The 25,261-nt window shown below is 47.3% G+C and overlaps 10 protein-coding genes and 1 non-coding gene across 11 annotated transcripts; 8 read left to right on the plus strand and 3 right to left on the minus strand.

Annotated features, from left to right (window-relative positions):
• The first annotated feature begins 37 nt into the window (after positions 1-37).
• EDB82DRAFT_483391 (ribosomal protein S18) lies at positions 38-960 on the plus strand. Its single transcript, XM_025731881.2, has 2 exons — positions 38-555; positions 609-960. Exons 1-2 carry the CDS (start codon positions 97-99, stop codon positions 798-800), a joined length of 651 nt encoding a protein of 216 aa, XP_025590862.1. The 5' UTR covers positions 38-96; the 3' UTR covers positions 801-960.
• Positions 961-3,580, minus strand: EDB82DRAFT_483394 (uncharacterized protein). The gene is made up of 3 exons (XM_025731880.2): positions 3,511-3,580; positions 1,221-3,457; positions 961-1,167 (listed from the first exon to the last, which is right to left on the minus strand). Exons 2-3 carry the CDS (start codon positions 3,428-3,430, stop codon positions 999-1,001), a joined length of 2,379 nt encoding a protein of 792 aa, XP_025590861.1. The 5' UTR covers positions 3,431-3,457; positions 3,511-3,580; the 3' UTR covers positions 961-998.
• An 864-nt stretch (positions 3,581-4,444) lies between these two features.
• Positions 4,445-8,090, plus strand: EDB82DRAFT_542883 (NADP-dependent oxidoreductase domain-containing protein; the record flags this gene model as incomplete). The annotated part of the gene is made up of 6 exons (XM_025731879.2): positions 4,445-4,789; positions 4,841-5,553; positions 5,665-5,747; positions 5,817-5,849; positions 6,062-6,134; positions 6,410-8,090. The coding sequence occupies 6 exons, from the start codon at positions 4,445-4,447 to the stop codon at positions 8,088-8,090; spliced, it is 2,928 nt and encodes a 975-aa protein (XP_025590860.2).
• A 788-nt stretch (positions 8,091-8,878) lies between these two features.
• On the minus strand, positions 8,879-10,397 carry EDB82DRAFT_483400 (uncharacterized protein). Its single transcript, XM_025731877.2, has one exon. It carries the CDS (start codon positions 10,331-10,333, stop codon positions 8,966-8,968), a length of 1,368 nt encoding a protein of 455 aa, XP_025590858.2. The 5' UTR covers positions 10,334-10,397; the 3' UTR covers positions 8,879-8,965.
• A 775-nt stretch (positions 10,398-11,172) lies between these two features.
• Positions 11,173-12,419, plus strand: EDB82DRAFT_483401 (uncharacterized protein). The gene is made up of 2 exons (XM_065608210.1): positions 11,173-11,797; positions 11,856-12,419. The coding sequence occupies exons 1-2, from the start codon at positions 11,278-11,280 to the stop codon at positions 12,164-12,166; spliced, it is 831 nt and encodes a 276-aa protein (XP_065465347.1). The 5' UTR covers positions 11,173-11,277; the 3' UTR covers positions 12,167-12,419.
• A 300-nt stretch (positions 12,420-12,719) lies between these two features.
• On the minus strand, positions 12,720-13,197 carry EDB82DRAFT_470155 (snodprot-FS; the record flags this gene model as incomplete). Its single annotated transcript, XM_025731874.1, has 2 exons — positions 12,720-13,078; positions 13,137-13,197. 2 exons carry the CDS (start codon positions 13,195-13,197, stop codon positions 12,720-12,722), a joined length of 420 nt encoding a protein of 139 aa, XP_025590856.1.
• A 2,298-nt stretch (positions 13,198-15,495) lies between these two features.
• Positions 15,496-17,234, plus strand: EDB82DRAFT_483409 (GHMP kinase). The gene is made up of 3 exons (XM_025731873.2): positions 15,496-16,273; positions 16,327-16,625; positions 16,680-17,234. The coding sequence occupies exons 1-3, from the start codon at positions 15,856-15,858 to the stop codon at positions 17,031-17,033; spliced, it is 1,071 nt and encodes a 356-aa protein (XP_025590855.1). The 5' UTR covers positions 15,496-15,855; the 3' UTR covers positions 17,034-17,234.
• Positions 17,235-17,429: 195 nt separating this feature from the next.
• On the plus strand, positions 17,430-19,114 carry EDB82DRAFT_483412 (uncharacterized protein). Its single transcript, XM_025731872.2, has 3 exons — positions 17,430-18,327; positions 18,378-18,903; positions 18,955-19,114. The coding sequence occupies exons 1-3, from the start codon at positions 17,876-17,878 to the stop codon at positions 19,051-19,053; spliced, it is 1,077 nt and encodes a 358-aa protein (XP_025590854.2). The 5' UTR covers positions 17,430-17,875; the 3' UTR covers positions 19,054-19,114.
• EDB82DRAFT_t8 lies at positions 19,031-19,120 on the plus strand. Its single transcript has one exon. It is a non-coding gene; the product is annotated as a tRNA-Ala (tRNA).
• A 514-nt stretch (positions 19,121-19,634) lies between these two features.
• Positions 19,635-20,989, plus strand: EDB82DRAFT_13755 (uncharacterized protein). Its single transcript, XM_025731871.2, has 2 exons — positions 19,635-20,035; positions 20,089-20,989. The coding sequence occupies exons 1-2, from the start codon at positions 19,826-19,828 to the stop codon at positions 20,914-20,916; spliced, it is 1,038 nt and encodes a 345-aa protein (XP_025590853.1). The 5' UTR covers positions 19,635-19,825; the 3' UTR covers positions 20,917-20,989.
• A 2,054-nt stretch (positions 20,990-23,043) lies between these two features.
• On the plus strand, positions 23,044-25,251 carry EDB82DRAFT_455424 (acyl-CoA dehydrogenase/oxidase). The gene is made up of 3 exons (XM_025731869.2): positions 23,044-23,233; positions 23,287-23,503; positions 23,553-25,251. Exons 1-3 carry the CDS (start codon positions 23,137-23,139, stop codon positions 25,147-25,149), a joined length of 1,911 nt encoding a protein of 636 aa, XP_025590851.1. The 5' UTR covers positions 23,044-23,136; the 3' UTR covers positions 25,150-25,251.
• Positions 25,252-25,261: the final 10 nt, after the last annotated feature.

Genomic DNA, 25,261 nt, shown 5'->3' on the forward strand with positions numbered 1-25,261 from the left:
CAAAAAACCTCCAACGATTGAACATCACCAAAATTAGCCTCTAGAGCCTCGTAACCGCCAAGTTGAATCCCCAGGTTTCAATTACAACAGTCCACGATGCCTCCTAGACTACCAACCCTCTCGACAGCTTCGGCTATTGTGCGAACTGTCATTCGACCCTTTTCCACAACAGCCCCTGCTGCTGCTCCCCGCGAGGCCATCCCCTCTGCAGGAGGTCATAACCACCGACTTGCTAGTCTCGGTAGCAGTAATAACCGTGGTGGCGGGCACGGGTACAAGCCATCGCGTGGCGGAGATGCTGCTGCTAGACTTATAGAGCGATACAAGACGCGGAACAACTCGTACACAATGGAGAAGACGGCCCAGATGGATTTCCTCAAGAACCAGAAGATGTCCGGCGACTTCCTCAGGCAAATGCCTCGACGATGGCAGGCAGGAGATGTCTACTCGCCTCATGATCTGAGCCCTATCGAGATGCAAAAGTGGAGGAAGAAGTCGGTAAAGAACAACGACGTTATCGATGCGCTCGGCATCAACCCTCTTGACATGTACAAGGTGCGTTTATATCAGCATGTACACATGATACACTGATGCTAATTGACCCTAAGAACTTCTCTCTCATCGAATATTTCACATCATCATCTGGAATGATCAACCACTCCAACCTCACCCGCCTTCGACCAGTCAACCAGCGCAAGGTGGCCAAGATGGTCCGCCGAGTTCAGGGAATGGGTATCTACCCCAGCGTGCACGCCCATCCCGAAATGCTCCGTGAGGATTTCTTCACGCACCGAAAGTAGACCAGTCGTATATACAGGAAAAAAGCAAACGGGAAACGAGTTGTTCCTGCACTGGCGTTCTGTTGAATGGGATGATGTCATGATCATTATTTTTGTGGTCTTATGTATAACAGCCTCAAACCTCTATGTAACATATTGATACAATTGTCAACATCCAACACATCTCTTTCTTTTAATGTGACATATTTTTGGTACATTTCAAGCTCTTAATATTCTATTGAGCTTGTATTGGCACAGCGAATCCTGGTTAAGTCGCTTGCCTTTTGACTCGAGAGCGGCCCACGCCTCAGAATATCGCCCCTGAGCCCACGCCTTCAAATCCGCTTGTAGCTGTTGTCCTGGAAGAGCATTAAATGCAATGCCCAATCTACTTGGTGTTAGCTGTCTCGTCATCACGGAAAACGGTAGTTGATAACTCACGTCATTGCATCTGGTTCATGTCCTGTCACCACGCTCATCCTTATGAGCATGTCCTGAACCTTTTCTAGCTCTCCGCTACCAGCAACAGCGCCGACATAGGCATTATATACCGACCCAGGAACGTCTACCTCCATGCTTTCAATTCGCTTCCAAATGAGATGGGAATGAATTGAACCCCTGGGTGTGCGCTCAAGTGCCCAAAAGACTGCTTCCAGACTGGCATAAGATGGTCCTTCGGCAGAGGCTGTGATTGACTGCCAAAAGTCCATTGCCTGACTGGACTTACCGCAAGATGCGTAGGCTAACATGAGAGAAGTGTAGAGCTTAGTGTTGGGTACCACTGTCGTATCCATTTTCAGCATGTTATGAACGATTTCTAAGGACTCGTCATCAGGACACCTTGAGAATCTCTCAAAGAAAGTGATGTATGTCTCCCGGTTGGGATGGTAGTCGTTATTTCGATGTTGTCGCATATGACCGAAAACATGAGATGCCATGTCTGGACGCTTGCGGTCAAAGAATGACTCCATGAGTTGGACACGATGGTCAAAGTTAAGATCCTGAAAGAATTGTCGCAAGATCTGGTATCCATTCCATGCTCTTGACGTGCTTGTTTTAAGATCCGTACAGAAGTTGGTGAATGCCTCCTGGATAGTTTCTCGCTCGGCAGCACTGAACTGGAAGGCGTGAACAGATAGAATGTCCATCACTTCATAATGTTTCTCATTCTCCAAGAGTCGAATGCATAGAGAAGCCACCGTGCTAGGCTCGAGGAGCACTTGATTCTCCTCGCACATTTCGACTATTTCACCAATGAGCTTGAAATTTGGTGTCGTCTGGGTAGTGAGAGTCATCATGAAATTGTTTACCAGTCGGCCAAAGTCCCACCATAAATCAGGCTTAACATGCCAGGGCTCATGATGTGTAACTTTCTTGTACGCCGCATGAACTCCAGGTATGTAGCCTGCTTCAAGTCGCATCTCCATGAGAATGAGGTGAGATTCACCATCAATTGGAATACCCTTGTCTGCAGCAATCGAAAGAATCTCTTCGACCAACAACATGTCTTTCAACTCAAGTCCAGCTCGAAGAAGGCTGTTGATGGTGGCCGTATTAGACTTGAAGGACTCGTGCGAGCTTTCCATTCTGGACATCATCTTTTCCACTTCGGGCAGGCCTTTTCCGATGATAAGGATTGCCTGCAGTAAGCTATCCCAGTAATGCTTTTCTGGCTTTTTGTTGAGCATTTCGCCGATTTCAAGGAAATACGGAACCGCCCAATCCTCCAGGTTGTTGCGGGCGGCGAAGTGAGCGACGAGTGGTATGACGAGGTTGGAGCGAGTTCTAGATGGAATGGGCTTCTCAAACCAGTACTTCGTCTCCTCGACCCGATCCCTCTCAGCAAAGAAGTTGACAAGTACACGCTGAATATGTTTTTCGAAAGGATAACCATTTTCTTGCGCCCAATTGACAAAGTTGACAAGATCCTCTTCGTGACCTTCTCGAGCCAATCCCTGACACATCCATAATATGGGGTTTTTCGTTTTCTTATCGCAGTACTGCATTACCTCGTCCTTTTTATCGTATATCATTTGGAGAGCCTCTTTTGATCCACCGTAGAGACACAGCACTTCGATAAATGTGCACCATAGTCCGCCACGAGTCGTCCAGCCGGGTTTTTCGTGCATCCGGGGATCTTCAACGGCAGTCCAAAGAGCGTTGGCCAAGTTAAGATGTTCGGTAGTTCGTTCGCGAGGTCGAAGTCTGCAGAGGACGTTGAGGGCATTGATAACATCGGCGATCTCAATTTTTGCTGAAAATGGAAATTGACGTTGTGCCACGAGGTAAGGAAGCAGTCGACTACATTGCATTGCCTGAGTACCGTTCAATGGCCTTCGACTGGAGAGTTTTCCTTCAAAAAAAGACCTCCAGGCCTGAACAAGCTCTTGTGGTGGTGGGGGACGTAAGTTGTCGAGCATGCGACTCCTCCAAATCATAATTTGCTGCCATCCTGGCTCGAATTCAGGTTGGCGAATCTCTCGAGGTGCTTTGGAGAACAGGGCTTCGAGGAAGTATCGCCGTGAGTAGCCATTGTTTATTGTTCTAGGTAATCGTGTTCGGCGGAGGGGAGTGGAATAGATGGCGCAAGACGGGGATCGGACTTGCTGGATGAGGACCCGTCGAGCATGGCGGGCCAATTGCGCCCTCATGATGGATTAGTCTATGTGAAGAAGGAACTGGAAGGATTAGCTGACATTCGAAGTATTAAAGATTTGTGGCTCATACTTACAAAAGCATGTTTGAAACGTCGCATTCACAGGTGGAAGTGGGATGTCGACACGGCAATTCGGAATCTTGAAATCTCCAATCGCGAAGCTGTGATTTTGGAGTTTGAATTGCGGGATGTTGGCCGATAATTAACCGATTGTGCTTAACCCGCTATCGGGGACTATCAATTACGTCTTCCATCCCACTTGGAAGAAGGAAATCTGGGTTAGAATCTTGGTTTAACAACCTTAGTACATATGATACATTTCAACCATTATGTATGATAAATTCGAGTGAGAGATTACCATTCAATGGTAAATGAGAAGAATTTCATGTTTACTAATATCTGGTAATAAATGCTTGGATAATCCCCACAGCTCTCAGTGAGACCCATCTAGAGAGTAGATGCCAGGACAAAGGAATAGACATATAGGTATTGAGCGTTATAGCAGCTGTTCTTATTTTTTGGTTCGGATATCTTAAGAGACGCGATATCTTCTTATCGGTTCAAGTGGTACATTTCCATGCGGCTTTGCATCCCGAGATATCTGTAGCTTAGCGATAGAGAAATGCCTACGTCATGAAGCTATCCGATAGCTCACTTGAGTTTCCGATCCTCTTTCACTCACTTCACTCGTTCACCAATGATCCAATGGCATTAATCCACCAATCCTTGCTAGCCAGTAAACAAACATCCTAGGTGCCTCAGCCATCCTTTGTAGTGACGCTCGTTTGACTTCAACCGAAACGTGCTGTACCCCGCCCGAAACCGCAATTGTTGGTGGGGTGAGTTTGAGGGTCGACCAAAAGGCGCGATGATGAATGGGGGAGCTGGAGTTTAGAGTCACATCTCCGATGCTACACCCTTTCTCGAGTGACTATAAAGAACCTGGCGTCCTCCTTTAAGCTCTAGTTCCCGATAACTATTATTATCAATAATACCATCAACTGTCACAATGCCTCTCCTACCTCAAAGCGTAAAGCCCCGCGTTATCCTTGGTCTTATGACCTTTGGACCTCCCGGTAGTGAGAAGCTCGACGCTCGTATCTTTGACTCGGAGACCTTCAACAAGGCGCTTGACGTCTTCCAGAGCAAGGGTTACAGTGAGATTGACACCGCACGTGTGTATGTCGGTGGAAACCAAGAGGGATGGACTGGTAAAGAGACCAAATGGAAAGAGAGGGGACTCACTCTCGATACCAAGGTCAAGTATCCCAAGGAACCTCGCGAAAACACCTACGACAAGGTCATCGAGTCAGTTGATACCAGTCTGAAGGAGCTTGGAACCGACTGCATTGATGTAAGTTGTAAACCCATAATAAGCTAGCAAGCACTAACATGATACAAATAGCTGCTCTACCTCCACCGTCCTGATCGTGGTGTTCCTTTTGCTGAGACCCTTGAGGCTATCAACAAGCTGCACAAGGATGGAAAGTTTGTAAACTTTGGTATTAGTAACTTCACCGCGTACGAGGTTGCTGAGGTTGTCATGACCTGCAAGTACAATAACTGGGTCCGACCTACAGTTTACCAGGGCATGTACAACTGCCTCACTCGTTCTATCGAGGCAGAACTCTTTGTGGCCTGCAGAAGGTACGGTCTTGATATTGTTGTTTACAACCCCATTGCTGGCGGTCTTTTGTCCGGCAAGATCAAGTCGATGGACATCGAGCCTGAAAGCGGTCGCTTCTCTGACCAGTCTGGTATCGGCAACACATACCGACAGCGTTACTTTAGAGAGAGCACATTCAAGGCTCTTAACGTTATCGAGCAGGCCGTGGAGAAGAACGGATTGAGTATGCTTGAGACAGCGCTGCGATGGATGGTTCACCACTCCAAGCTGAAGATCAAGGACGGCAACGATGGCATTATTCTCGGCATGTCCAGGGTGGAGCAGCTGGAGGAGAACCTGGAGATCCTTGAGAAGGGCCCTCTTCCTGACGAAGTGGTTGAGGCACTTGACCAGGCCTGGCTGTACTCCAAGGCAGACACGACTAATTACTGGCACGGGGAGTTGGAGTATACTTATGATGTGCACGAGGCTCTGTTTGGGGCATCGGCCAAGTAAATTGCGAGCAGGTAGACAGTAATATCTATCGTCTGACCGAGACTCACGTGCTATTCTTGATGAGTTCCAGTATTATCATGTACCGTAGGTACTATCTAATCTGACAGTGATACTGCATATGAGTATGTCTTGGGATTGGGGGCGCGTGGGAAGAATGTAAGATGGCACATGACTTTTAAGGCGTCATTTCGTTGGTGTGACGCCCTTGGCATTAGGCATTGTTATCTCGGTGATAGTGTAGCACGCAATCAGATCTTAGTTAGATCTAAGAGACATGTCAAAACCTGTTATTGTGCATGCATATATGGGTTCCTAGTAAAGTACTTTTGTAGTGAGTATCTGATGCAAAATAAGCCTCAGCCTCTGTAAAGTATTTTATCTCTAAAATGAGTGTTTATAAGTTAATATTTCCAACGGTCGAGTCATGGTTTCTAGGATATCCTAACCGCGATAACCTCTCTAGTGATTTCTATTCACCACCATGAATGCCTATAAAAAGTCAAGATAACCCCCATGCAGACCAACTGAACTATGGCGGCACCCCTAGTCTCCCCCGTGCCATCCAATTCCCCGCGCTGTTGGTCCCTTGCGAGTTTGGCCCCTGTAAAATGGGGTCTTGGGACCCGCTTGTCTCCGCCCTGGACTAGCCATGGCTGCTTTTCAACACCACCTTTACATACCACAGATCCAATACGACAGCTTCGATTCGACAGGTAACCCATATCCAGAAACACCCGGTCCAGTCGCTGATCCCAGCTAAACCGTTTCACTCTTTTGTCTTTTATTGTATTTATATACTTGTACTTCCCTGGTCCCTCCCTTTTTATCCTCGATGTCTCGCCGCAATAACAGAGAACAAGAGGCCAGTCTCCTTCAAGGTCGCGATCGAGTATCCCTAGATTCAGATTCGGATTCGGATTCTTCCACCTCATCCAGTGACGACACCACATGCGAACCAGCTTCATCCTCTACTGCCAGACCAAGAACTGTTGGCGCCCGTGGCACCGCCGACCATCCGAGCGACGCTTCCGATCTTGACACGAAACGCCACAATCGCAACAAGAACACCAAGACAAAATCAAAGATTGGCAGTGAAGGGTTGGAGTTGGACGATATGAATCCCAATGACGTTCGTCGCCCAAACTACCATCGCCACGGCGATGGTAAGTCTGGTGAACCCCTTCTTTTCAAGGAGGATGACCCTGAGCGCGGTCGCGCTGGCTATTCGCCTACCAGCGATACCGGGAGACGACCCAGCCAGGGATCAAGGGCGTCCAGCGAGGATGATCTCCCCTATCATCCAAATGAGATGATGGGACGTCCAAGTATGAGCCGACGATCCACAATGCGCAGCCGAAGCCCTCAAACCGTTGCCGAAGCTGCCGCAGATTCGACCAAGCAGAGGTACACGTACGCAGGGTTCTTCCTCATTGTCAGTTTGGTCGCATTTTGCGTCCAGACAGAACTGAGCGCATATATCCAGCATGACCTTGGTTGGGACAAAGCATATTGTATGATGTATTTCACCCACGGTTCTTGGGTTGTACTATGGCCAGTTCAGCTCCTTATTCTGCGCTTCCAGAAGCGTGATGTGCCATGGCCCGTCTTCTGGAAAAGACACAAGCAGCAATTGCGCACTACTGCCATCATGATTGAGAAGCAGACTCTCGATGTATTCCACATATCGATCCAGCACCGCGCCCGACCCGTTCGTTATTTTGTTCGCTTTACCGCTATCATTACCTGCGCCCTGACCGTCGCTGGGCTAAGTTGGTACATTGCTGTTAGTTTAACGACGCCTTCGGATCTGACGGCGATCTACAACTGCTCCGCCTTCTTCGCATACGTTTTCTCTGTTCCGATACTTCACGAGCCACTGCGTCTCGATAAATCGGTTGCTGTTCTTATCGCTATCGGCGGTGTCCTCGTCGTTGCTTATGGTGATACTAAGGAGGGAGCCGAGAGCGTCGAAGCCAGTAACAGGTTCTTTGGTAACCTTGTCATTGGTATCGGTTCCGTTCTTTATGGCCTCTATGAGGTCCTGTACAAGAGATACGCTTGTCCGCCTGAGGGCTGCTCTCCTGGTCGAGGCATGATTTTTGCCAACACATTCGGATCCTTGATTGGTCTTTTCACACTCACGGTCCTTTGGATTCCTCTTCCACTCCTTGATTTCTTTAACATCGAAAAGTTCGAGATACCCGAAGCTTCGACCTGCTGGCTCATTCTTCTTGCTGTTCTTTCCAACGCTACTTTCAGCGGTTCATTCCTCGTTCTTATTTCCCTGACATCGCCTGTCCTGTCATCGGTGGCTGCGCTCCTTACCATTTTCCTTGTCGCCATCGTTGATTGGATGATAACAGGGGAACCGTTGAGTTTTGCCGCCATTGTTGGAGGCGCGATGATTATCATAGCCTTCTTAGGCTTGACTTGGAGCACCTACCGTGAGATGAAGGAGCATGCGGCGAGGGAGCCCGTTGCCGATTTCACCGACAGCGACAAGGACGGCGACATTGATAGCGATGATGACTAAGTTTTAGTGCGTTTACACGGCGTTTTAGGTTTGAAGGAACGGTTATGGCAGAGGTAACGGCAGTTGATTCGTGTCGTGCCACCATATACTGCCTGTTGGATCAGATATATATATAGACTACATGGCACATGTAGAGGCGTTTATTTTTGGGTTAGGTTTCATGTACAGCCAGTTTATTATGGCTGAAGCACCACCAGGAGTCTGTATTGGACGGATGGATGTCGAGTGATAGACATCACATACAAAAACCTGTATGATAATAAAGAGAAATTTATCCTTGGGTTAGCTGGCAGCCAAGATCAGGCTAAGGATTTACTTGAACTTGGTAAATCCTCAGTGTGTTCTCGATTGTCAGCTAAAGGATCAATTTATCTTTATTATTTGTATTTGTTTTGTAGCAGCCGACACTCCGAAAGAGCTGCACGCTTAACACTACTTTTAAGTTATTAGAATCTACTATTAAGCGTGCAGCTCTTTCGGAGTGTCGGCTGCTACAAAACAAATACAGGTTTAATATCGATGGTAAGCCCTATGGCATTGCTGCTCTAACTACTATTCTCACTGTTGCACCGTTGTTCAGCTTGCATCTCTTTATGATTGGCAGCAAGGCACAATAAATAGATCATCAAAAACAAATTTCATACGAGAGCTCCCAGATATTAGAACATATCAGATTTAGATTTTAGCCAATCCAAATAGAAAGTCGTGTCATCGTAATCATCCATGTTCATATCATTCTAAATTCAACATAACGTTAAGCAAAAATAGCCTGAAGCAAAGAAAGAAAAGAAAAGAAAAGAAAAGAAAAGAAAAGAAAGAGAGATGCGCCCCTAATATCATTGTTAACAAAATTCCTCTTGCGGTGATTTGGAACCTTAAAATTCATCTTCTGCAGCTTGTTCTTGGCTGTCGTCTTGGGCAACATTCTTGACGAAAACACCCTCGCTCTCTTCCTTCCACCCGTTTACGCCATTGATCTGAGCATCATACGTGTTCATCCTCCAGACACCTTCTGCTGGCTTGTCGCCCGACTCAAATACTCTCAAATTCTCCCAACCCTGCTGGGGAACAGGTTGCAGCAACTGACGCACGAGGAGGGCGTACGATGTATCACACTCGAGCCACAGATCGGAAAGATTGACCTTTGCAAGACTACTGCTTTCCCAAAAGTCGCGGTCCTTGGGCATGAGCTGCACAAAGAGGTGCTCAACGGGTGGACAGTGAGGAATGAGAAAGTCTGAGATCTGGTGGGAAAGGGGGAACGTAGCAATGTATGATAGCGATTTGAGGTTTTCGCGCATGACGCTGAACGAAAGGTCTGAATCGTTAAAGATAGCAGGGAGAATAGTTGGTGCTGAGTAGTGAAAAAATTCGTAGGTGGAGTAGACAGGTGCGAAGGATCCTTCGTTGATGAGAAGTGAGGGCCAGTCCCTGATGTGGAATAAGTCGCAAGGGATACGATCCCGCAGTCCAGGTTGCTGTGACGGTAGCAGATCTGATCCTCTCTTGCTCCCGGGACTACGAGATGGTCGTGATAGCGATAGAACATGGTATGTGCTATCGAAAGCCCAGTTGCTCGACAGATCAACAGATCGGCTGAGAAAAGAGGCGAGGGTTTCTATTGGGCTGATTAATGTGATGCGCAAAGGATCTACAACGTTGAATATGGTGTGCCAAAGCCAGTTGTTGTCCCAATGGACCTGCACGCTGTCTTCATTGTGTCTGATTTCTTCATGTCTGATTTCTTCGTGGTCGCCGTCGCCCTCATTGTCTGGCACAGACTGGAACCAGTGCATGGAGGGACGTGTCTCTGGTTGAAGCTGTGCAGGGGGCAAAACTCCCCAGAACTGATCATCGGCATTTTGAATTTGACCAGACTTCAGAGGAACATCAACCAGAATAGTGAAACTTTCGACAGTGGATGACAAGTTGTTGCGACGTATGAAACTCAAGACCTCGATTTCGGACACGATGTCTTGTGTAGTTGGCTTGTAGAAGCGCCAAAAAGACCAGACGACATGTCGAAAGAGAGGTTTTAACAGAGAAGTTCTCCAGAGACGACAGACTAGCGAAGCATTCTTTAAGGGTGTATTTGACCTAGATGGCACGGGTCTCGAGAGTTTTGTAGGGTCTTGGTAGATGCGACTTTGTAGATCGGCTTTGGGGTCGATGAATGTAAGAATGTGAGTGACGAGCTCGACGGGAAGGTTATGCATCGTCAAATTTCCGTGAACATGATCCATTGAATTCAGGTTTTGGTTTCAGAGAGAAACGTTGTGGGAGATTGATGTAAAGTGTGAGTTGACTGACGACGCGTTGATGACGAACCAGAACTACCCCACGTCAGGCACGTCACTGACTCGGCATTCGCTTCCTATCCTGGCCATGAGATGCATGAAAGGAAGTTTTATTGGATGTTCTCTTTGATCTATTTCAGAATGTTTACATACTTGTTATTGGGCAGATTGTTGTGAGTTCTTGTAGAGAAGCCATGTAAACACTCATCTGAATGCAGGGCAGCAGGCTCGAGGTTTCTCGAATATAAACAGTTTGATTGTGAAATAGCTGTACACGATCAAACCAGCTTCGAATTGCAGATGATAAATCTGCCCGTGGTTTTAGCTAGTTCTGGTTTCGAGGAACTGTTGCCCTTGTGTTGACAGGTTGGCAGGATTGTTGCACTGCCTAGGTACTGTTCAAGTTCCTTACAACGATGATGTTCAGATATCTATCTGCGGTTTAGCTACCAATGTGAAGTAAAAAGAATCTTCTATTGAATAGTATATGTAGAGTTGATGACTGTAGTACATTCAATATGTTTCAATCCTTGCTGTTCAGTGGTTTATTTGGAGTTATTATGTTTGGGAGGAAAAAGACCACAAAGTTGGATACATATGTGACCGGCTCTAAAACCTCACATCCTTTAACGTTCAATTTATTTTAATTCTTTTTTTCATTTATCAAGTGCGTTCCGTTCTGCCATTCCTCAAGAATTATCAGAGCCAGCCGCTGGCAGGTGCGCCGCAGGTCCAGTTACCACGGCTGCCTTGAGCATCATGTGAATGCGCCTGAACAAGGAGCACCTATCAACTAAAACAAAACTTACAGCAATTAGTTTGTTTACTACTAATATTCTATCGAAAGCTTTCTTTATCTCTTCGTCTGTGCGACAAAATCAACTCTCAACATGACTATTATTTTCGAAGATCAACTCGATCGATTGGACAAACTGACAGGAGGAGAAATATCAGAGATCTCCAAAGCCCGCGCCGAAGTGCTTGAACCTGCCTTTGATTCATACCTCAAATCTGTCAACCTTCGCGAAAATGCACCTCCGCCATCTCTTTTGCAGCTCGTTGCGTCCTCCGACATCGCGGTCCAACTGTCGCGCTGCAAAAAGTCAGGGGCCGCGACCGACTTGGCCATCACCAGAAAGTCGGATGCACTTGACGACAACTTCATGGGCTACTGTGAAGAATATAAATGTGTGATATTCAAAGGCGAGGCGGGACTCCTTGACAATTTCTTAGACGTTGTCGAGTCAGCTGCCGCGAAGCTTGAAATCAACAACACAACAGCTGTCTTGAAGGCTCCTGATCAGATTCGCATTCCTTTTGGGGGTCTGGAATATGGACTCAAATATGAAGAGTTTGTCGATCGTGTTGAAGTGCTCCAGTGCGCTATGTGGATTAGAACTTCACCAAGTGGTATGTCATATCTCTCATCCCTAACCGACCGTTCATCCCGTACTGACTATCACTGAAGAACAAGAAAAGGGAGGTAAAAGCTTTGTCGAAATCGCCATAGATTCACGAACTCCCCCGCCCAGTACTCCTGAATATGTACCAGAGTCACCCGATGCTCTCATGGCATTCAAGGCCAGTCTCGAAGACCAAGATGTGCCTACCCGGAGCTTAAGTGACAGCGACAGTCCTTTGTCTTCCTGTGGATCATCTATATCTACACCTCCTCTTCTCGAAGATTCAGGTTCAGATTCTTCGCACGATTCGAGTGAACTATCTGACCCACCAGCGGTCATCTACACACCACCATGGCTTAGAAATATCGATGAATAGCCCATGTTGCCAGAAGATGTCATCTTATGGCACTCTTCGTTGAGACGAAAGAGCCGATACTCACCCCCAAAATGCTTTGTTTCGTGAACGGCTCAATCGGCGGTGTTATGGCAAGGGATATTACTTGTGGTTGGCAGTAAAACGAAATGGGATTGTACTTCCAGAATAAGGGCGTATATACTGATTAATCGAGCGGAATGAAATCCATGTCTTTCTATACAACCAAAGCTTAATAGGTAATGACGATCTAGTGGTATAATGTTTGAAAAGGCATCCTCAAGAAACTTCTTTGAGATTATGCAATCCAATAAAATGCAACATGTCACAATTTCCAATTCAGTAGTGATTGAGTATAAGCAATTAAGCTCTATGTTCATTCATATGTAAGTGTAAGTATCTAGTTAGATTATGTGGTGGTAAAATCATAGTCTAAACGCCATCCAATGCCAAGTATTAAACCCATAGTTCTAAGGAGAGGAAGAATCATAAAATGTCCGCTGTCCAAAACCCCCGTCCGTAATGCATCTCATAAAAAGTCGTAGAGTTGCGCCGTTTACTTCTTGAGGCCACAAGCGGAAGCGTCGGCGTGGTAGACCTGAGCGTTGATGCGGCCGAGCTGAGTGGCCTGGCCACCGGTGAGGGCGTTCATGGCATCAAGGCCAATGTTGAAGCCGGAGGCGGCGTGGTCGATGGCAAGGACGTTGATCTTGCGGCCCTTGAACTCGAGGCGGTAGCAGCCACCACAGTTGGGGGAGTTCCAGCCAGCAATGATGTTGACACCACCAACGTAGGGAGTGGGGATGTTGCCCTGGGTCTTCCAGCCGTACTTGGTGATGAGACCGTTGGAGCCGTCAGAGCAGGCGACGGAGGTCATGGGGCGAGACTTGTCATCGTAGCCAGTGTCGTAAGAGACTGAAGATAGTGTGTTAGTTGAGTGAAGGATGCATCAGAGAGTTCTGGATGAACTTACCAGTGGTGGCCGAGACGGCGGAGGTGAGAGCGAGAGCAGAGAGGATACCAGTGAACTTCATGTTGGCGGTTGTGGGTTTTGTGTGTAAGTTGAAGAGGTGAGTGGTGTTGGTGGTGGTGAGAGTTGTTTGAGAGATGAGAGTGGTTGATTGTTGATGTGAGTGATGATGAGAAGAAACGATATTTGGAGGAGATTCAAGAGTCTTCTTATACCTAACTTCTTTCATAGATCCTCCAAGCTTCGCATAGGAAAATGGACCATGCCATGCTATGCCATGCCATCATGCATCTGGCTAGCTACCTAGCTAAGCTACCCTGCCTTGTCCATCATCACGACACGAGCCTCGGACGATCGTCCATCTCCACATCCAAATCGAGAAAATGACCGGGAGGCTGGAGGCAGGACAAGCTTAGTTTCTGCTCCATACATCGTCATAGCTACCGTTGCAAGCTTAGTAGACTCTCTCTAGACAACTCTGTGTTTGCTGTCAGCTCAGCTTAGTGCCCGTATTCTGGCTGATACAGGACATGGCACAAAGAGGCTAGGGCTTGCCGATAGTCCGCAATGCTATTTTGGGGAGCGGATAGCAAAAGTCAACGGGATCCAGACTATGGTCCAGAATAACTGACTTGTTATTTCCCGTCCTACATTACAGGGGACCAGGGTTAGCCTGTGGCTTTCTGCCGGTCATGGCCCCCATTTTGAGGCATTGTGGGGTAACGTTAGGTAGCTTTTGGGGGAGAACCATCTCGTATTTCTGCTCGGCTTCCAAGCTAGTGTCGTCCCGTGAACAATTCGAGGTAACGTGCCTTTTGCTGGCTCTCGCATTCGCTATGTTGCTAGTAAATCGAATTTCCAGCACTATAGAAATCTATGGATTTATTCACGATATACGGAGTGTCCGTGAGGCTCCAACTACACGTTGACTTGAAGACACATTATTTCAATGCTGTGTCAATGCAATCGCTTGCAAACCAAAAACATCGTCGTTCGATCGTGATAGAGATCAGACTGTTGATCTGATGATCTCACCGCTCAACAGCGACATTTCCTATTCCCGTATGGTCGCGGTCTTTTGATCTCAATGTAAGGGTCCTGGTCCTGCCCGTTAAGCTTAGCTGGGGCGAGACCTCTCGTATTCCTCCTTGCGTTGTCAATGGATATGCTGCAATGTATCGTGGTAAAATTGGAGCCTCAACAGGAAATCATTGGCATCAACGAGAGCAACATGGCAGTGGTCTGAGCTTTTCACGTCGTATTTGTCCTATCCAGATCATGAACCATGAACAGCATGAATATACTACCTTGTAGATCAAAGGCCCGTCCTTGCTACTCTAACGGCAGCCTCGGATGATACAAAAATAAAAATGGCAGGTTTGTTGAATGTCTTGGCCTATCTTTGCGATCAGCAAAACTCCGCGAATGGGAGTTTTTTGCAACATGGATAATGCCCCATGGAGAACAAACGATACGAGAATTCACCAACGTCATGGTCTTGAATTGTCGACAAAAAAGACCTCACTGAAGTCCAAAAAGGCAAGGATCCAAGTGCCGGAAAGCCCGGCAATGTTTGATAGTATACGAGATGCAAGATCCCAAGAGACATAATGCTATCTTTGCTAAAAATGAAATTGAGTCCTACGTGGGAACCCGTTATGCACTATGAGCATTGACATCATGGTGGTGAGATGGAATTGGAGAATGTTGAGAGACATGGCCCATGCTCTTTTTTTAGGTGCTATTTTTGGGAGGTGGAGCTTCTGGAAGACTCTTGTTAGCTGTCGGCATAACCGGCTGGGGTAGCACGGCCTATTGTTTTTTCTCGTCCGTTGGAGAGACTACCGGTTCTACATAACTAAATCTTTTGAAATAGAATAGCAGCCAAGTATTGTTACATTGATACTGTTATACCAGGTTGAATATCAGGATAATTCCATAGACACAAGCGAGCTGATCTGCACTCGTAGCTCACACATGGGCTGAGCTCTGCAATGTCAATCAAGGATAGAGTGGTTCGGTTCGTATTAACCTATAATGATATCTGATATGCATGAACAGTCCCAGATAAGATTATAACACCGTTTTTAAGCCTTTCGACTATCATTACAAGGCTAATTCCTTGTTTAACTTATGCTCTCACTCTACTGGTCCGGCTCGGTTCATAGAGTCAGTCAAGCACTCATGGCAGCCTCACTCTTCTGTTATCGGCCCATACAGATAAATTATCTACCCCGCTGCAATTGCTCTGATCTGGTCTGGACTTGTTGAAGACGATATTTTACCCCGCCAACTGCGCTGCTCATATTAACGTACCATAGCAAATTTTCCACAACATGCGATACAAAGCCGAACGGTTTTTTTTTTTTTTGGTTTTTTTTTTGTTGCGCCTGCGACGGTGAGCTCCGTCATCGGCCTTCACTCGTCAGTATCAGTCAGTCACAGTAATAATCAAATTCCACTATCGGCTGATCCACGCCGTTTCAATTATTCAATTCTTTCTTGATGTGACTTTTTGTGATTCTTGAGTTCCTTCGTGAGAGCAGAAAAGTAACAAAACAATCTTCAAGTTCAAACTAGCCCCAATTTGCATCGCGCCATTGGACCCTCTCTTTGCATGTTGGGTGATTGTCTCAAAACTTTCATCTCCCTCTAGAACCGTACAGCTACAGATTCAGTTCCGAACTTCGGCAAATAAAAACAAAAACAGACAGACGCAGCCATGGAATCGTTCATCATCAAGACCCCCTGCTCCAGCGCAAACATTGGACCCGGCTTCGATGTCATCGGTCTGGCCCTCTCCGTCTACCTCGAGCTTCACGTCACCATCGACCGGTCAAAGACAAAATCCGAGCACCCGCTCAACTGCAAAATCACTTACGAGGGAGAGGGAGCGGATGAGATCGACCTCGACCCCCAGGTCAACCTCATTACCCGCGTCGCCCTCTACGTCTTGCGATGCAATGACCAGAGGTCGTTCCCCGTCGAGACCCATGTACACGTCAAGAACCCCATTCCTCTAGGCCGTGGTCTAGGTAGCTCTGGTGCTGCTGTCGTTGCTGGTGTTGCTCTGGGCAAGGAAGTCGGAGGTCTCAAGCACCTTGATAATGACCGGCTATTCGACTACTGTCTCATGATTGGTAAAGACCGTTCCCACCATAGAGTATCAATCACAAACTAACTTCAATTCCAGAGAGACATCCTGACAATGTCGGTGCTGCCCTCTACGGCGGCTTCGTCGGAACCTACCTCAAGCCCTTGACCCCCGAAGACGTTGCTCGTACAGAAATTCCTCTCAGCGAGGTTCTTCCCGCGCCAGCCGGAGGAGAGGACACCGGAAAGAAGCCCCCGAACCCTCCTCACGGAATCGGTCACCATATCAAGTTCCCTTGGGCCAAGGAGATCAAGGCTGTTGCCATCATCCCTGATTTTCAGGTTGCTACACATGCTGCGCGAGGAGTGCTACCCGCAAACTACACTCGCCCCGATGTGGTACGTCCAACATCTAAACCAACCTTCCAACCCAAAGCTAATTTGTGAACATAGGTCTTCAACTTGCAACGAATTGCCCTTTTGCCCGTCGCCCTTGGCCAGTCCCCTCCCGACCCCGAGCTTATCCACCTCGCCATGCAAGACAAGATCCACCAACCTTACCGACAGACCCTGATCCCCGGCCTTACCGAGATCGTCGAGACAATGTCCCCTAAGACCGATGATGGTTTCCTCGGCGTATGCCTTTCTGGCGCTGGTCCCACGATCTTGGCTCTGGCGACGCACAACTTCGAGGCCATCGCCGGCAAGATTATTGCCAAGCTACGGGAAAATAACGAGAAGAAGGATCTGCCCTGCCAGTGGCTGGTACTCGAGCCTGCCGAGGGCACTCATGTTGTTCGATCATAATATCCCTAGCTGTAAAAAAAGATATCATGGAGAAACGGGATAGAATTGTACATGGTCACATTTACTTGTAGATCGCAAATTCCTGTCTAGGTATAGATAACTTATGGGAGAAAACTGGGCATAGAGGGTCATATCTATAAACAAAGCCATCCAGAACGAAGAAACGAAAATAGCGCAATAAAATACAAATACCAATTCATCCATTGAATATTCTGTGAGAATGGAAACTGTTGAAGTTTGGTAACATTATCTCAAGTCTTTCCGATGTCGGAGTTCGTCGCTTATATGAATGAGAGATTATAACGAAGCGGTTATGGCTACATGCCAAGACAGCCTCATACACCATAATCAGGATCGGAATTTCTAAACAAATACTTAAAATAGTTTTATGATTATAGCATTTTCTAAAACAGATATCGTCGTTGTGGTAGTGGATTGGCGAAGGGAAAGCATAAATCATCGAACGTCTGTAGGGTAGATTTACCGAGAAAGTTATCTGAGGTCATCAAGGCCTACCGGCTGTCCTTAAACATATTCATAGGCTATCCGACAGCCTCAGTTTACCGATAACTGGTCGAGTATAAACGGAATTGTGTTGGTAATGAGGGGAAAGATCCCACTGGTTTCGGGTTGAGCTGCCATTTCCAAGTCTCATTGACGAACCGAACCGTCGGCTTTCTCCAATTGCGACATGCAGTGTCGCTTTGCACTATCCCGAAGACCGAGGTTTGGGTTGGAGAGTGTTTATAATACATGATGTGCACAGCAAACCCCTCACGCTTTTGTTGTTTCTCTTTATTCCTCATATTATTTGTGTGATTAAGATACTATCAACACCAAACATGTCTTCTCCTCCGCCAAAGGGCATCTACGTGCCCGTCCCCACGTTCTTCGCTTCCAAAAAGGCTGCCAACTACAACGCCATCGCCTCACCTGTCGATGTCGAGACACAGGTTGCTCACGCTGTTTACCTGGCCAAGAATGGTATCAAGGGTGTTGTTATTCTCGGTACCACAGGCGAAGCTGTGCATATTCATCCCAGGGATCGCCATGCTATCCTCAGTGGTGTCAAGGCCGGTTTGGAGAAGGAGGGCTTCAAGGACTACCCTATTGTTGCAGGCACAGCTATGAATAGTGTCGAGGAGACTGTCGAGCAACTCAAGGATGCTCAAAAGTCTGGTGCTCAATGGGGTCTGACTCTTGTACCTGGATACAATGCTGCTGCGGTTACACAGGAGGGTCTCGTCCAGTGGTTCACTGCCGTAGCTGACCAAAGTCCCATTCCTATCATGATGTAAGTCGTCATGTGAGTAGCACTAAAACCACAAACTGACTGTCGTTTAGTTACCACTACCCCGGAGTATCCAACAATGTCAAGATCGCCGTATCTACCTATGTTACACTCGCCAAGCACCCCAACATCGTGGGATGCAAGCTGTCCCATGGCGACGTCTCAGTAGCCACACAAATTGCCTCCAACCCATCCATCGACCACAGCCACTTCCACGCTTACACAGGTCTCGGCCAGCAATTGCTTCCCGTTGTCTCGGTAGGGTTTGCAGGTGCCATTGATGGCTCAGCTGGCTTCTTCCCCAAGTCTCTGGTGCGGCTATACGAGTTGTCCACAAAGACACAGCCCACAGATGCCGAGATCCAAGAGCGAAGGGTTCTGCAGTTCAAGGTGAGCTCAATGGAGGAGTTGGTGGTCAAGTTTGGTACTGTAGGTATCAAGGAAGCTATTAGCAGGCTTAGAGGCTTTGGAGATAGTGATGGAACGAGATTGCCGCTTGTGGGAGGCATTCCAGGTGGTGATGCCGAATGGGCTAACTGGAAGGAAGTAATTGAAGCTGTGGATGAGGTTGAGAAGTCTCTATAAGCATATCAGAAAGATGAATATAGAAGGAATCATGAACATCATTACCGTGAAGAGTGTTCACCTATGTCGATGATGTTGGGCTACAGAATGAACAATAGTGACACCACTTTCAATAAGAACCGGGCGAATGGTTTAGTGGTATAATACTCCCTTAGCATAATTCGACCGAATAATCTGGGAGTGGTCCAGGGTTCGATTCCCTGTTCGTCCATTGCAGGTGGTTAAATTCCACCATTAATCCTCTTTTTGCACCATAACACAATTACTAGCTGCGTGTATCACAAGTAGATATCAATTTTTTTTTTGGTTCAACTACAATCAGCTATATTTTTTTTTTGGCATATGACGCGCTTACGTGTGATGATCGCTAGAGAGAGTGAGATTGCAAGTCTTACAATATCACTGTTTGTTAGCAGTTTGGGTATAGACTGCAATTTAGCCAGTACAGGGGCCGTTTTGCGGGATTATGGGACGGATAGACATCTCAACTCTCATTTCGTCTCTTCATGTTTGTCTCTACTCTATTCCTCATGAACAAATCGACGTTTGATAATTAATGCTTGTTTAATTGAGTACATTCAACTTCCCCAACGTTGTTATCACTCGGCCGAGTCCCCACCAAAACTCCGTGCCTCGGTTCCTTTTGATAGCTCACTCAATTTAGTGGCATTGATTGAGTGAATGCGAAATTATATTGAATTTTTTTACTTCGTACCCAAGAGCGAATCAACGGCATCTTCGGCGACTAAGAAGCTCTTGTAAGAGTAGCTGACCGATATTCTGTCGCGGGATCTTGCGCGTCTTTTTGGATCTGGGCGTTGCATAGACACATGCAGCAAAAGACCGCCTTTTCACCCCTTACCCCTGCTTATCGTCCTCCAACACTTTAGTCGCAAAACACCAACAATCAACCATCATGGCTGGCGCCGCGAAGAAAATGTTCGGCCTCTCGCAAGTAGTGCCTATTGTTATGCCTCTTATCGCAGGCTCGGCTGGATATGCTGCCTACCGAGTCAACTGGGGTCCTCTAATTAGGGAATTCCTTACAGGGCCTGGCCGGACATCGCGGATCCTGCTGTTGTTCTTTATCGTGTTTAACTGGAAGAGCATGCCCTTTGCTTGGACTGTGAGCCTTGATCTATTCTCCGGTACTTAGCGACTCTACTAACAATATTGTAGTACCGCGTATTTTACACCATCTTCCTCCACGGCTACTGGCGCAAATCGCCAACCCTCGGCCCCGACGCTCTTTTCAAGCCCATGATTTCCACCACGCACGCGCCCATTCTCGAGATAGACTACAATTTGCACAAATCAAATTCGACATACTTTGCAGACCTCGATGTCTCGCGATCGCATCTCGTCACCTACCTCTGCCGCGCTTCTTACATGACCCTCGCCAATAACGCAAAGACCAAGCTTGTTCTGGACCCAAAGACCGATAAGCCAATCAAGGGAAATGTGAGCATCATCCTGGGCTCTGTCGCTTGTAGTTTCAAGCGCGAGATCCCCGCCTTTAAGAACTTTGAGATGTGGAGTCGCATTCTGTGCTGGGATCGCAAGTGGCTGTACATCGTTACGCATTACATTCCCAAGGGAGCTGCCAAACCCACATCATGGCTCGACCCTACGTTCAAAGACGCTTCTGCCCGAGGTCCTGAAGATGCTTCCAGTGGATGGCATAGGAGGATCTATGCGACCGCCATCAGCAAGTATGTCTTCAAGCTGGGACGCTTCACTGTGAACCCGGCTATTTTGTTGGGTGGCGCTTCTGGACTTCTACCCGAGCGTCCCGGCGGCTGGACTACTGGACCGGAGCAGCTTGGTGATATGTCTGTCGACCTTTCGGATATCGACCTGGATGAACCAGGAGAATGGGACTGGCGACGTGTCGAGGCGCAGCGACGTAGGGGTGTGGAGTATGCAAAGCACTTCCAAGAGCTTGACACGCTACATGATCTGTTTGATGGAGGTAATGAAGGTGCTCTGGGCAAGTTTGCCCCTTAGACGCCGTCGGATTAGGGCCGAAACGGGAGATGAAAGCTAGAAAAAAGGTTTATAGATGATCTGGATTAATGATTTGTCCATAGTTAGAGTTACATATGAACGCTTTGTGAGTTTACGTCACAGGAGCTTACAAAGGTCAACCGCCTTAAGAAGAAAGAAGATAACATGATAATGAGACTTGCGAACGTTTGTTATAGCGATCCAGCTTAGACATGGCAGAAAAGTAGTGAACCCGCAGCCTTATCTGAGCCACTCTGTTATTTGAGATCAGTTATTTGACGGTACATCTCTGCTGAGCTTGCTTCGCCGCTGAAATAGAATTTGAATGCGTGAAACTAGGTAGTACTTACAAAGTAAGTGCCGCCCAAGGTTCCCGTTTAGAGTCACGGGGAAGGAGAATGACCATGTTCCTAGTTTCTAGCATAACTTAATCCCCCCTAGTATACTTCGAGTATTCAACCGCAAGACTAACCTATCAGCGTGGACTAAAAACTGGATAGTACAATAACTGACTTGTCTAACTTGGAACTTGGTGTCTTGTTGAATGTGAGTGGCCAGCTTATTGTGGTTGACCGTTGAAGGAGGCAGAAATAGCTGTCACCTACCTATGTAGGTAGCTACTATCTCCTATTGTTTGATATATGTTTTCTTGCTTTCTGCCAGGTCCAAACCTTCTTGTTCCACTTAGTATCCTTAACTATAACATTGACTCACCCCAAGGCATGAATCACAACCAGAAAGCTATTTTATGATAGGTAACTAACTTTTCTGACCAAAATGCATATATAATACTCGACTGTATACACAAAAGCTGTTTCTTCTTTCTATCTTTCTTCCTTCTTTATACCTTAACCGCAACAATCTTGTCAAGACCTTACTCGAACCAATCTTCTCAGACATCAAGTCCAAAAAAGACCACAACAACCTCAAACACAAACCACAATGGAGCAACAACATTCAGAAGGACCCCAAGTCCAAGCCCCTGACATCGGCGGTTTGAACATGTCTGCAGACAACACCTCGTCCAGAGGTATGAAGCTCAGCAATTCAGCTCGAATATGACTAATGATAGAAGTAGCCGTGGAGAAATTTCTCAAAGACCTTGATGAGTGCCAAATAATGGCCAATACGATCAAGGTATACCTTCCTGATAATATGCACTATCTGTCAGAGTGTTCCCTAACTCTTTATGCAGGATTACACGTCAAGCGTTGTCGACAACGTGGTAGGCCTTTTGGATCCTATTAATGGCGGAGCAGGCAAAATCCGTAAGCTCCGTGATGAGATGGTATCTCTGGAAAGCGAGGGCAAAGCCTCGCAGAAGCTTCAAAAGTAGATGGAGATGCTTGAGCGTGCGATTGCCATGAGAAGTGAGATGGAAAAGACGTACCAGACGCTTTGCGACGTCAAACAAGATATGCAGTACACGAGAATACTACTCAAAGCAACGTCCATTTCCTCAAAGAATACTCTGACCCGTTGATCCAGCGTACATGGCTGAGGTATCTAGACTTTAGCTCGACTAGGTCTCTCTTCATATGTTGATCTTATACAGATTCACCAGGGCGACTGAGATGAGAGACCTTCAGGATAACCGAGAGCTGAAGACCGGAAGTGGCCATAAGGGAGACCTACAGGCTTGAATATAGAGGTAAAGAATACAATATATCCTACCCAAAATGAAGGATGAGCCTCGAGTAGCCAACTTTAGTAATATCCGGAGAACTGTTCATAAAACAAGCGTGAGGTGCCTTGATCAGATCGACAGAAAACGTCCAAATACCGGCAACGGAAGACCGATCATGCCTAGTAGTTGATTTGCGGAGTAAAACGATAGAAAGCCTCGGGCCAAGCCAAGATCCTTGTTGAACAAAATGCTGAGAGGACATGGTTGGTCGTTGAAAGGAAGTGTCACCAACTTTGCATGACAAACATGGTCCAACATTCCGTCCAAATCACTTTATTTCCGCGATTCATCGGAATTACTTCCGTTATACCTACCTAAAATGGGCGGAACATGGGTCGAGTTGGAGGTGTGACCCCACAAGAGACTACCCATGGGCATGTAGTTGATGGCTTGTGATTGATGCTTCCTTTAAGCCCGGTCAAAGGAATACCCTGGTATGCAACACAGTCCATATACCCAACAATGATGCCCCAGCTATTCCTAAATTCAACATATCCAGAACGTTCCCCCCTCTCCTCCTCTGATAACCCAGCATGGAGGCTTCAGGCGCAGACAGGGGCTTCTTCCAGAAACCGCCCGTTCTGAATAATCAGTTCTACGACGATGTGGCGTTCCAGAGATGCTTCAAGCGTAGGTTCACGCTAATACCAATCTTGTCAACTATCATGTGCTGACTTGATCAGTGTTCCTTCCAAAACACATCATCCGCCAAGTTGAAGCTGAAGTGGCTGCTCTTGGAGATGATGTCCTCTCCGACGAGGTCTTTACTTGGATAACAGATGCCGAGCGAAACAAGCCATATCTCACGGGGTCAGGCCGCGATGTATTCGGTCAGTGGAAAGGCGACCTAGTCACTGGTGAGGGATGGCGTGGCCTTCAGAACTTCGGTCTGTCTCGAGGGTAAGAGCCGAAATCTTCACATCAAGTCATTATCACTAACTTATCTCAGCTTCGTCGCAGCCGGATATGATACTGAACACGGCCCATTCGCACGAGCGTACCAATTCTTGCGTATACAACTTTGGACGCCGTCATGTGCTAATGTTGGCTGTCCTTCTGCTATGCAAGACGGTGCTGCTCGACTTTTGCAGACACACCTAAAAAGCCCCGAGCTCTCAAAGTATTTAACGGATACACAGAGAAGAGTTTTTGAGAATGCATTCCAACATCTAATTTCGAGAGATTCTTCCTATGCCTGGACGAGCGGGCAGTGGATGACAGAAAGAACAGGGGGCAGTGATGTATCACTAACCGAAACCACAGCAATAACTGCCTCTGATATTGGACTGGCCTCAAAGATTGAGGATATTCCCCTAGGACCCTGGAGTATTAGCGGCTTCAAGTGGTTCTCCTCAGCGACCGACTCAAGAATGACTGTCCTTCTGGCCCGTACATCCAAAGGTGGACTCTCAACTTTCATCGCGCCAATGTACAAGCATGATCCCCATGCCACTACAGTCACAGGACTATCAAAAGAAAATGGAGAGAAACTAAATGGTGTGCGCATTCAACGACTCAAGAATAAATCGGGCACGCAATCCCTTCCTACCGCCGAACTCGTTCTTGAAGACATGCGGGCCTGGCTTGTAGGCCAGGAGGGCCGTGGCATTCAAGAGATTGCAAACGTCTTGACACTGACTCGAGTTCATTCTTCAATCGCGGCTGTTGGATACCTAGGAAGGGGACTGGCCATCGCGAGGGCTTATGCTCAGGTGCGAGAAGTGGGTGCAGGAAGGGGTACTCGGATGAAGCTTACAGAAAGCTCGTTGCACATGAGAACTATGTCAAAGACATCTTGCGAGTACAGGGGACTCATGCTTCTTTCCATGTTCACATCTTATGTTCTTGGCGTCTCTGAACATGGCGTTTCCTCGACTTCAAGTCTATCATCAGCACTAGAGACACTTACACCGTCGAAACAGCATGCTGCACCGCTGGTACGAGTTCTCACACAACTCACCAAAGCCTATGTCTGCAAAGCATCCGTTCAACTGCTCTTCTCATGTATGGAATCGCTTGGTGGTGTCGGATACCTCGCCAACGAAGAACAAGAATATCTCAATATCGCCCGCCTGCACCGCGACTGCACCGTGCTGCCCATCTGGGAGGGCACGACAGATGTTCTAAGCACCGATTTTCTACGTGCATTAAAGCATCCCAAGGGCGGTCAAGAGGCCCTCGACGCTCTTGAAGATTCCGTGAGGAGAGGTATTGCTTTTCAAGGAAGGATTTCTCGACCTCAAGGCTGGGGCCCATTGGAAGCTTGGAAGACATTGAGGCAACGTCTTGAAAGTGAGTCCCTGACAGATTTGATGGGCGACGCCAGGGAAATCCTCTGGGGCGTTGCAGACATACTGGTATCTATCCTGCTTTTCGTCGATGCGGGCAGTGATGGTGACCAGATTGCACTGGATATCTTTTTACGCTTCCTAGAGGCAAAGAACGTTATTACGACGCGACAAAAGGTGTCGGCTAAGGAGCAGCTTATGAGGGATATTGGGGTTGTGTATGGGAGTGCTGAGAGTGACATGTCACCCAAGCTTTGACATCCTCACCACGGCTGATCCCAGCAAGACCCACGAACGTACATACATGTATGCATGCGCACAAGCAGTTCACGGCGATCGCAAACACGGGCATTACAACAGTCCGAGCTTC

The sequence above is a fragment of the Fusarium venenatum genome (assembly GCF_020744135.1).
Source record: "Fusarium venenatum strain MPI-CAGE-CH-0201 chromosome Unknown EDB82scaffold_1, whole genome shotgun sequence".
NCBI classification, from domain to species: Eukaryota; Fungi; Ascomycota; class Sordariomycetes; order Hypocreales; family Nectriaceae; genus Fusarium; species Fusarium venenatum.

Coding starts and splice junctions, on each gene's coding strand:
- EDB82DRAFT_13755 (XM_025731871.2), top strand. CDS start 19,826: ATGGCTGGCGCCGCGAAGAAAATGTTCGGCCTCTCGCAAGTAGTGCCT. Junction 20,036..20,088: donor GCATGCCCTTTGCTTGGACT/GTGAGCCTTGAT, acceptor ACAATATTGTAG/TACCGCGTATTTTACACCAT.
- EDB82DRAFT_483400 (XM_025731877.2), bottom strand. CDS start 10,333: ATGGATCATGTTCACGGAAATTTGACGATGCATAACCTTCCCGTCGAG.
- EDB82DRAFT_483409 (XM_025731873.2), top strand. CDS start 15,856: ATGGAATCGTTCATCATCAAGACCCCCTGCTCCAGCGCAAACATTGGA. Junction 16,274..16,326: donor CGACTACTGTCTCATGATTG/GTAAAGACCGTT, acceptor CTTCAATTCCAG/AGAGACATCCTGACAATGTC. Junction 16,626..16,679: donor ACTACACTCGCCCCGATGTG/GTACGTCCAACA, acceptor TTGTGAACATAG/GTCTTCAACTTGCAACGAAT.
- EDB82DRAFT_483391 (XM_025731881.2), top strand. CDS start 97: ATGCCTCCTAGACTACCAACCCTCTCGACAGCTTCGGCTATTGTGCGA. Junction 556..608: donor ACCCTCTTGACATGTACAAG/GTGCGTTTATAT, acceptor ATTGACCCTAAG/AACTTCTCTCTCATCGAATA.
- EDB82DRAFT_483401 (XM_065608210.1), top strand. CDS start 11,278: ATGACTATTATTTTCGAAGATCAACTCGATCGATTGGACAAACTGACA. Junction 11,798..11,855: donor GATTAGAACTTCACCAAGTG/GTATGTCATATC, acceptor CTATCACTGAAG/AACAAGAAAAGGGAGGTAAA.
- EDB82DRAFT_455424 (XM_025731869.2), top strand. CDS start 23,137: ATGGAGGCTTCAGGCGCAGACAGGGGCTTCTTCCAGAAACCGCCCGTT. Junction 23,234..23,286: donor GTTCCAGAGATGCTTCAAGC/GTAGGTTCACGC, acceptor TGACTTGATCAG/TGTTCCTTCCAAAACACATC. Junction 23,504..23,552: donor AACTTCGGTCTGTCTCGAGG/GTAAGAGCCGAA, acceptor AACTTATCTCAG/CTTCGTCGCAGCCGGATATG.
- EDB82DRAFT_483412 (XM_025731872.2), top strand. CDS start 17,876: ATGTCTTCTCCTCCGCCAAAGGGCATCTACGTGCCCGTCCCCACGTTC. Junction 18,328..18,377: donor AGTCCCATTCCTATCATGAT/GTAAGTCGTCAT, acceptor ACTGTCGTTTAG/TTACCACTACCCCGGAGTAT. Junction 18,904..18,954: donor TGGATGAGGTTGAGAAGTCT/CTATAAGCATAT, acceptor GAACATCATTAC/CGTGAAGAGTGTTCACCTAT.
- EDB82DRAFT_483394 (XM_025731880.2), bottom strand. CDS start 3,430: ATGAGGGCGCAATTGGCCCGCCATGCTCGACGGGTCCTCATCCAGCAA. Junction 1,168..1,220: donor CATGAACCAGATGCAATGAC/GTGAGTTATCAA, acceptor AACACCAAGTAG/ATTGGGCATTGCATTTAATG.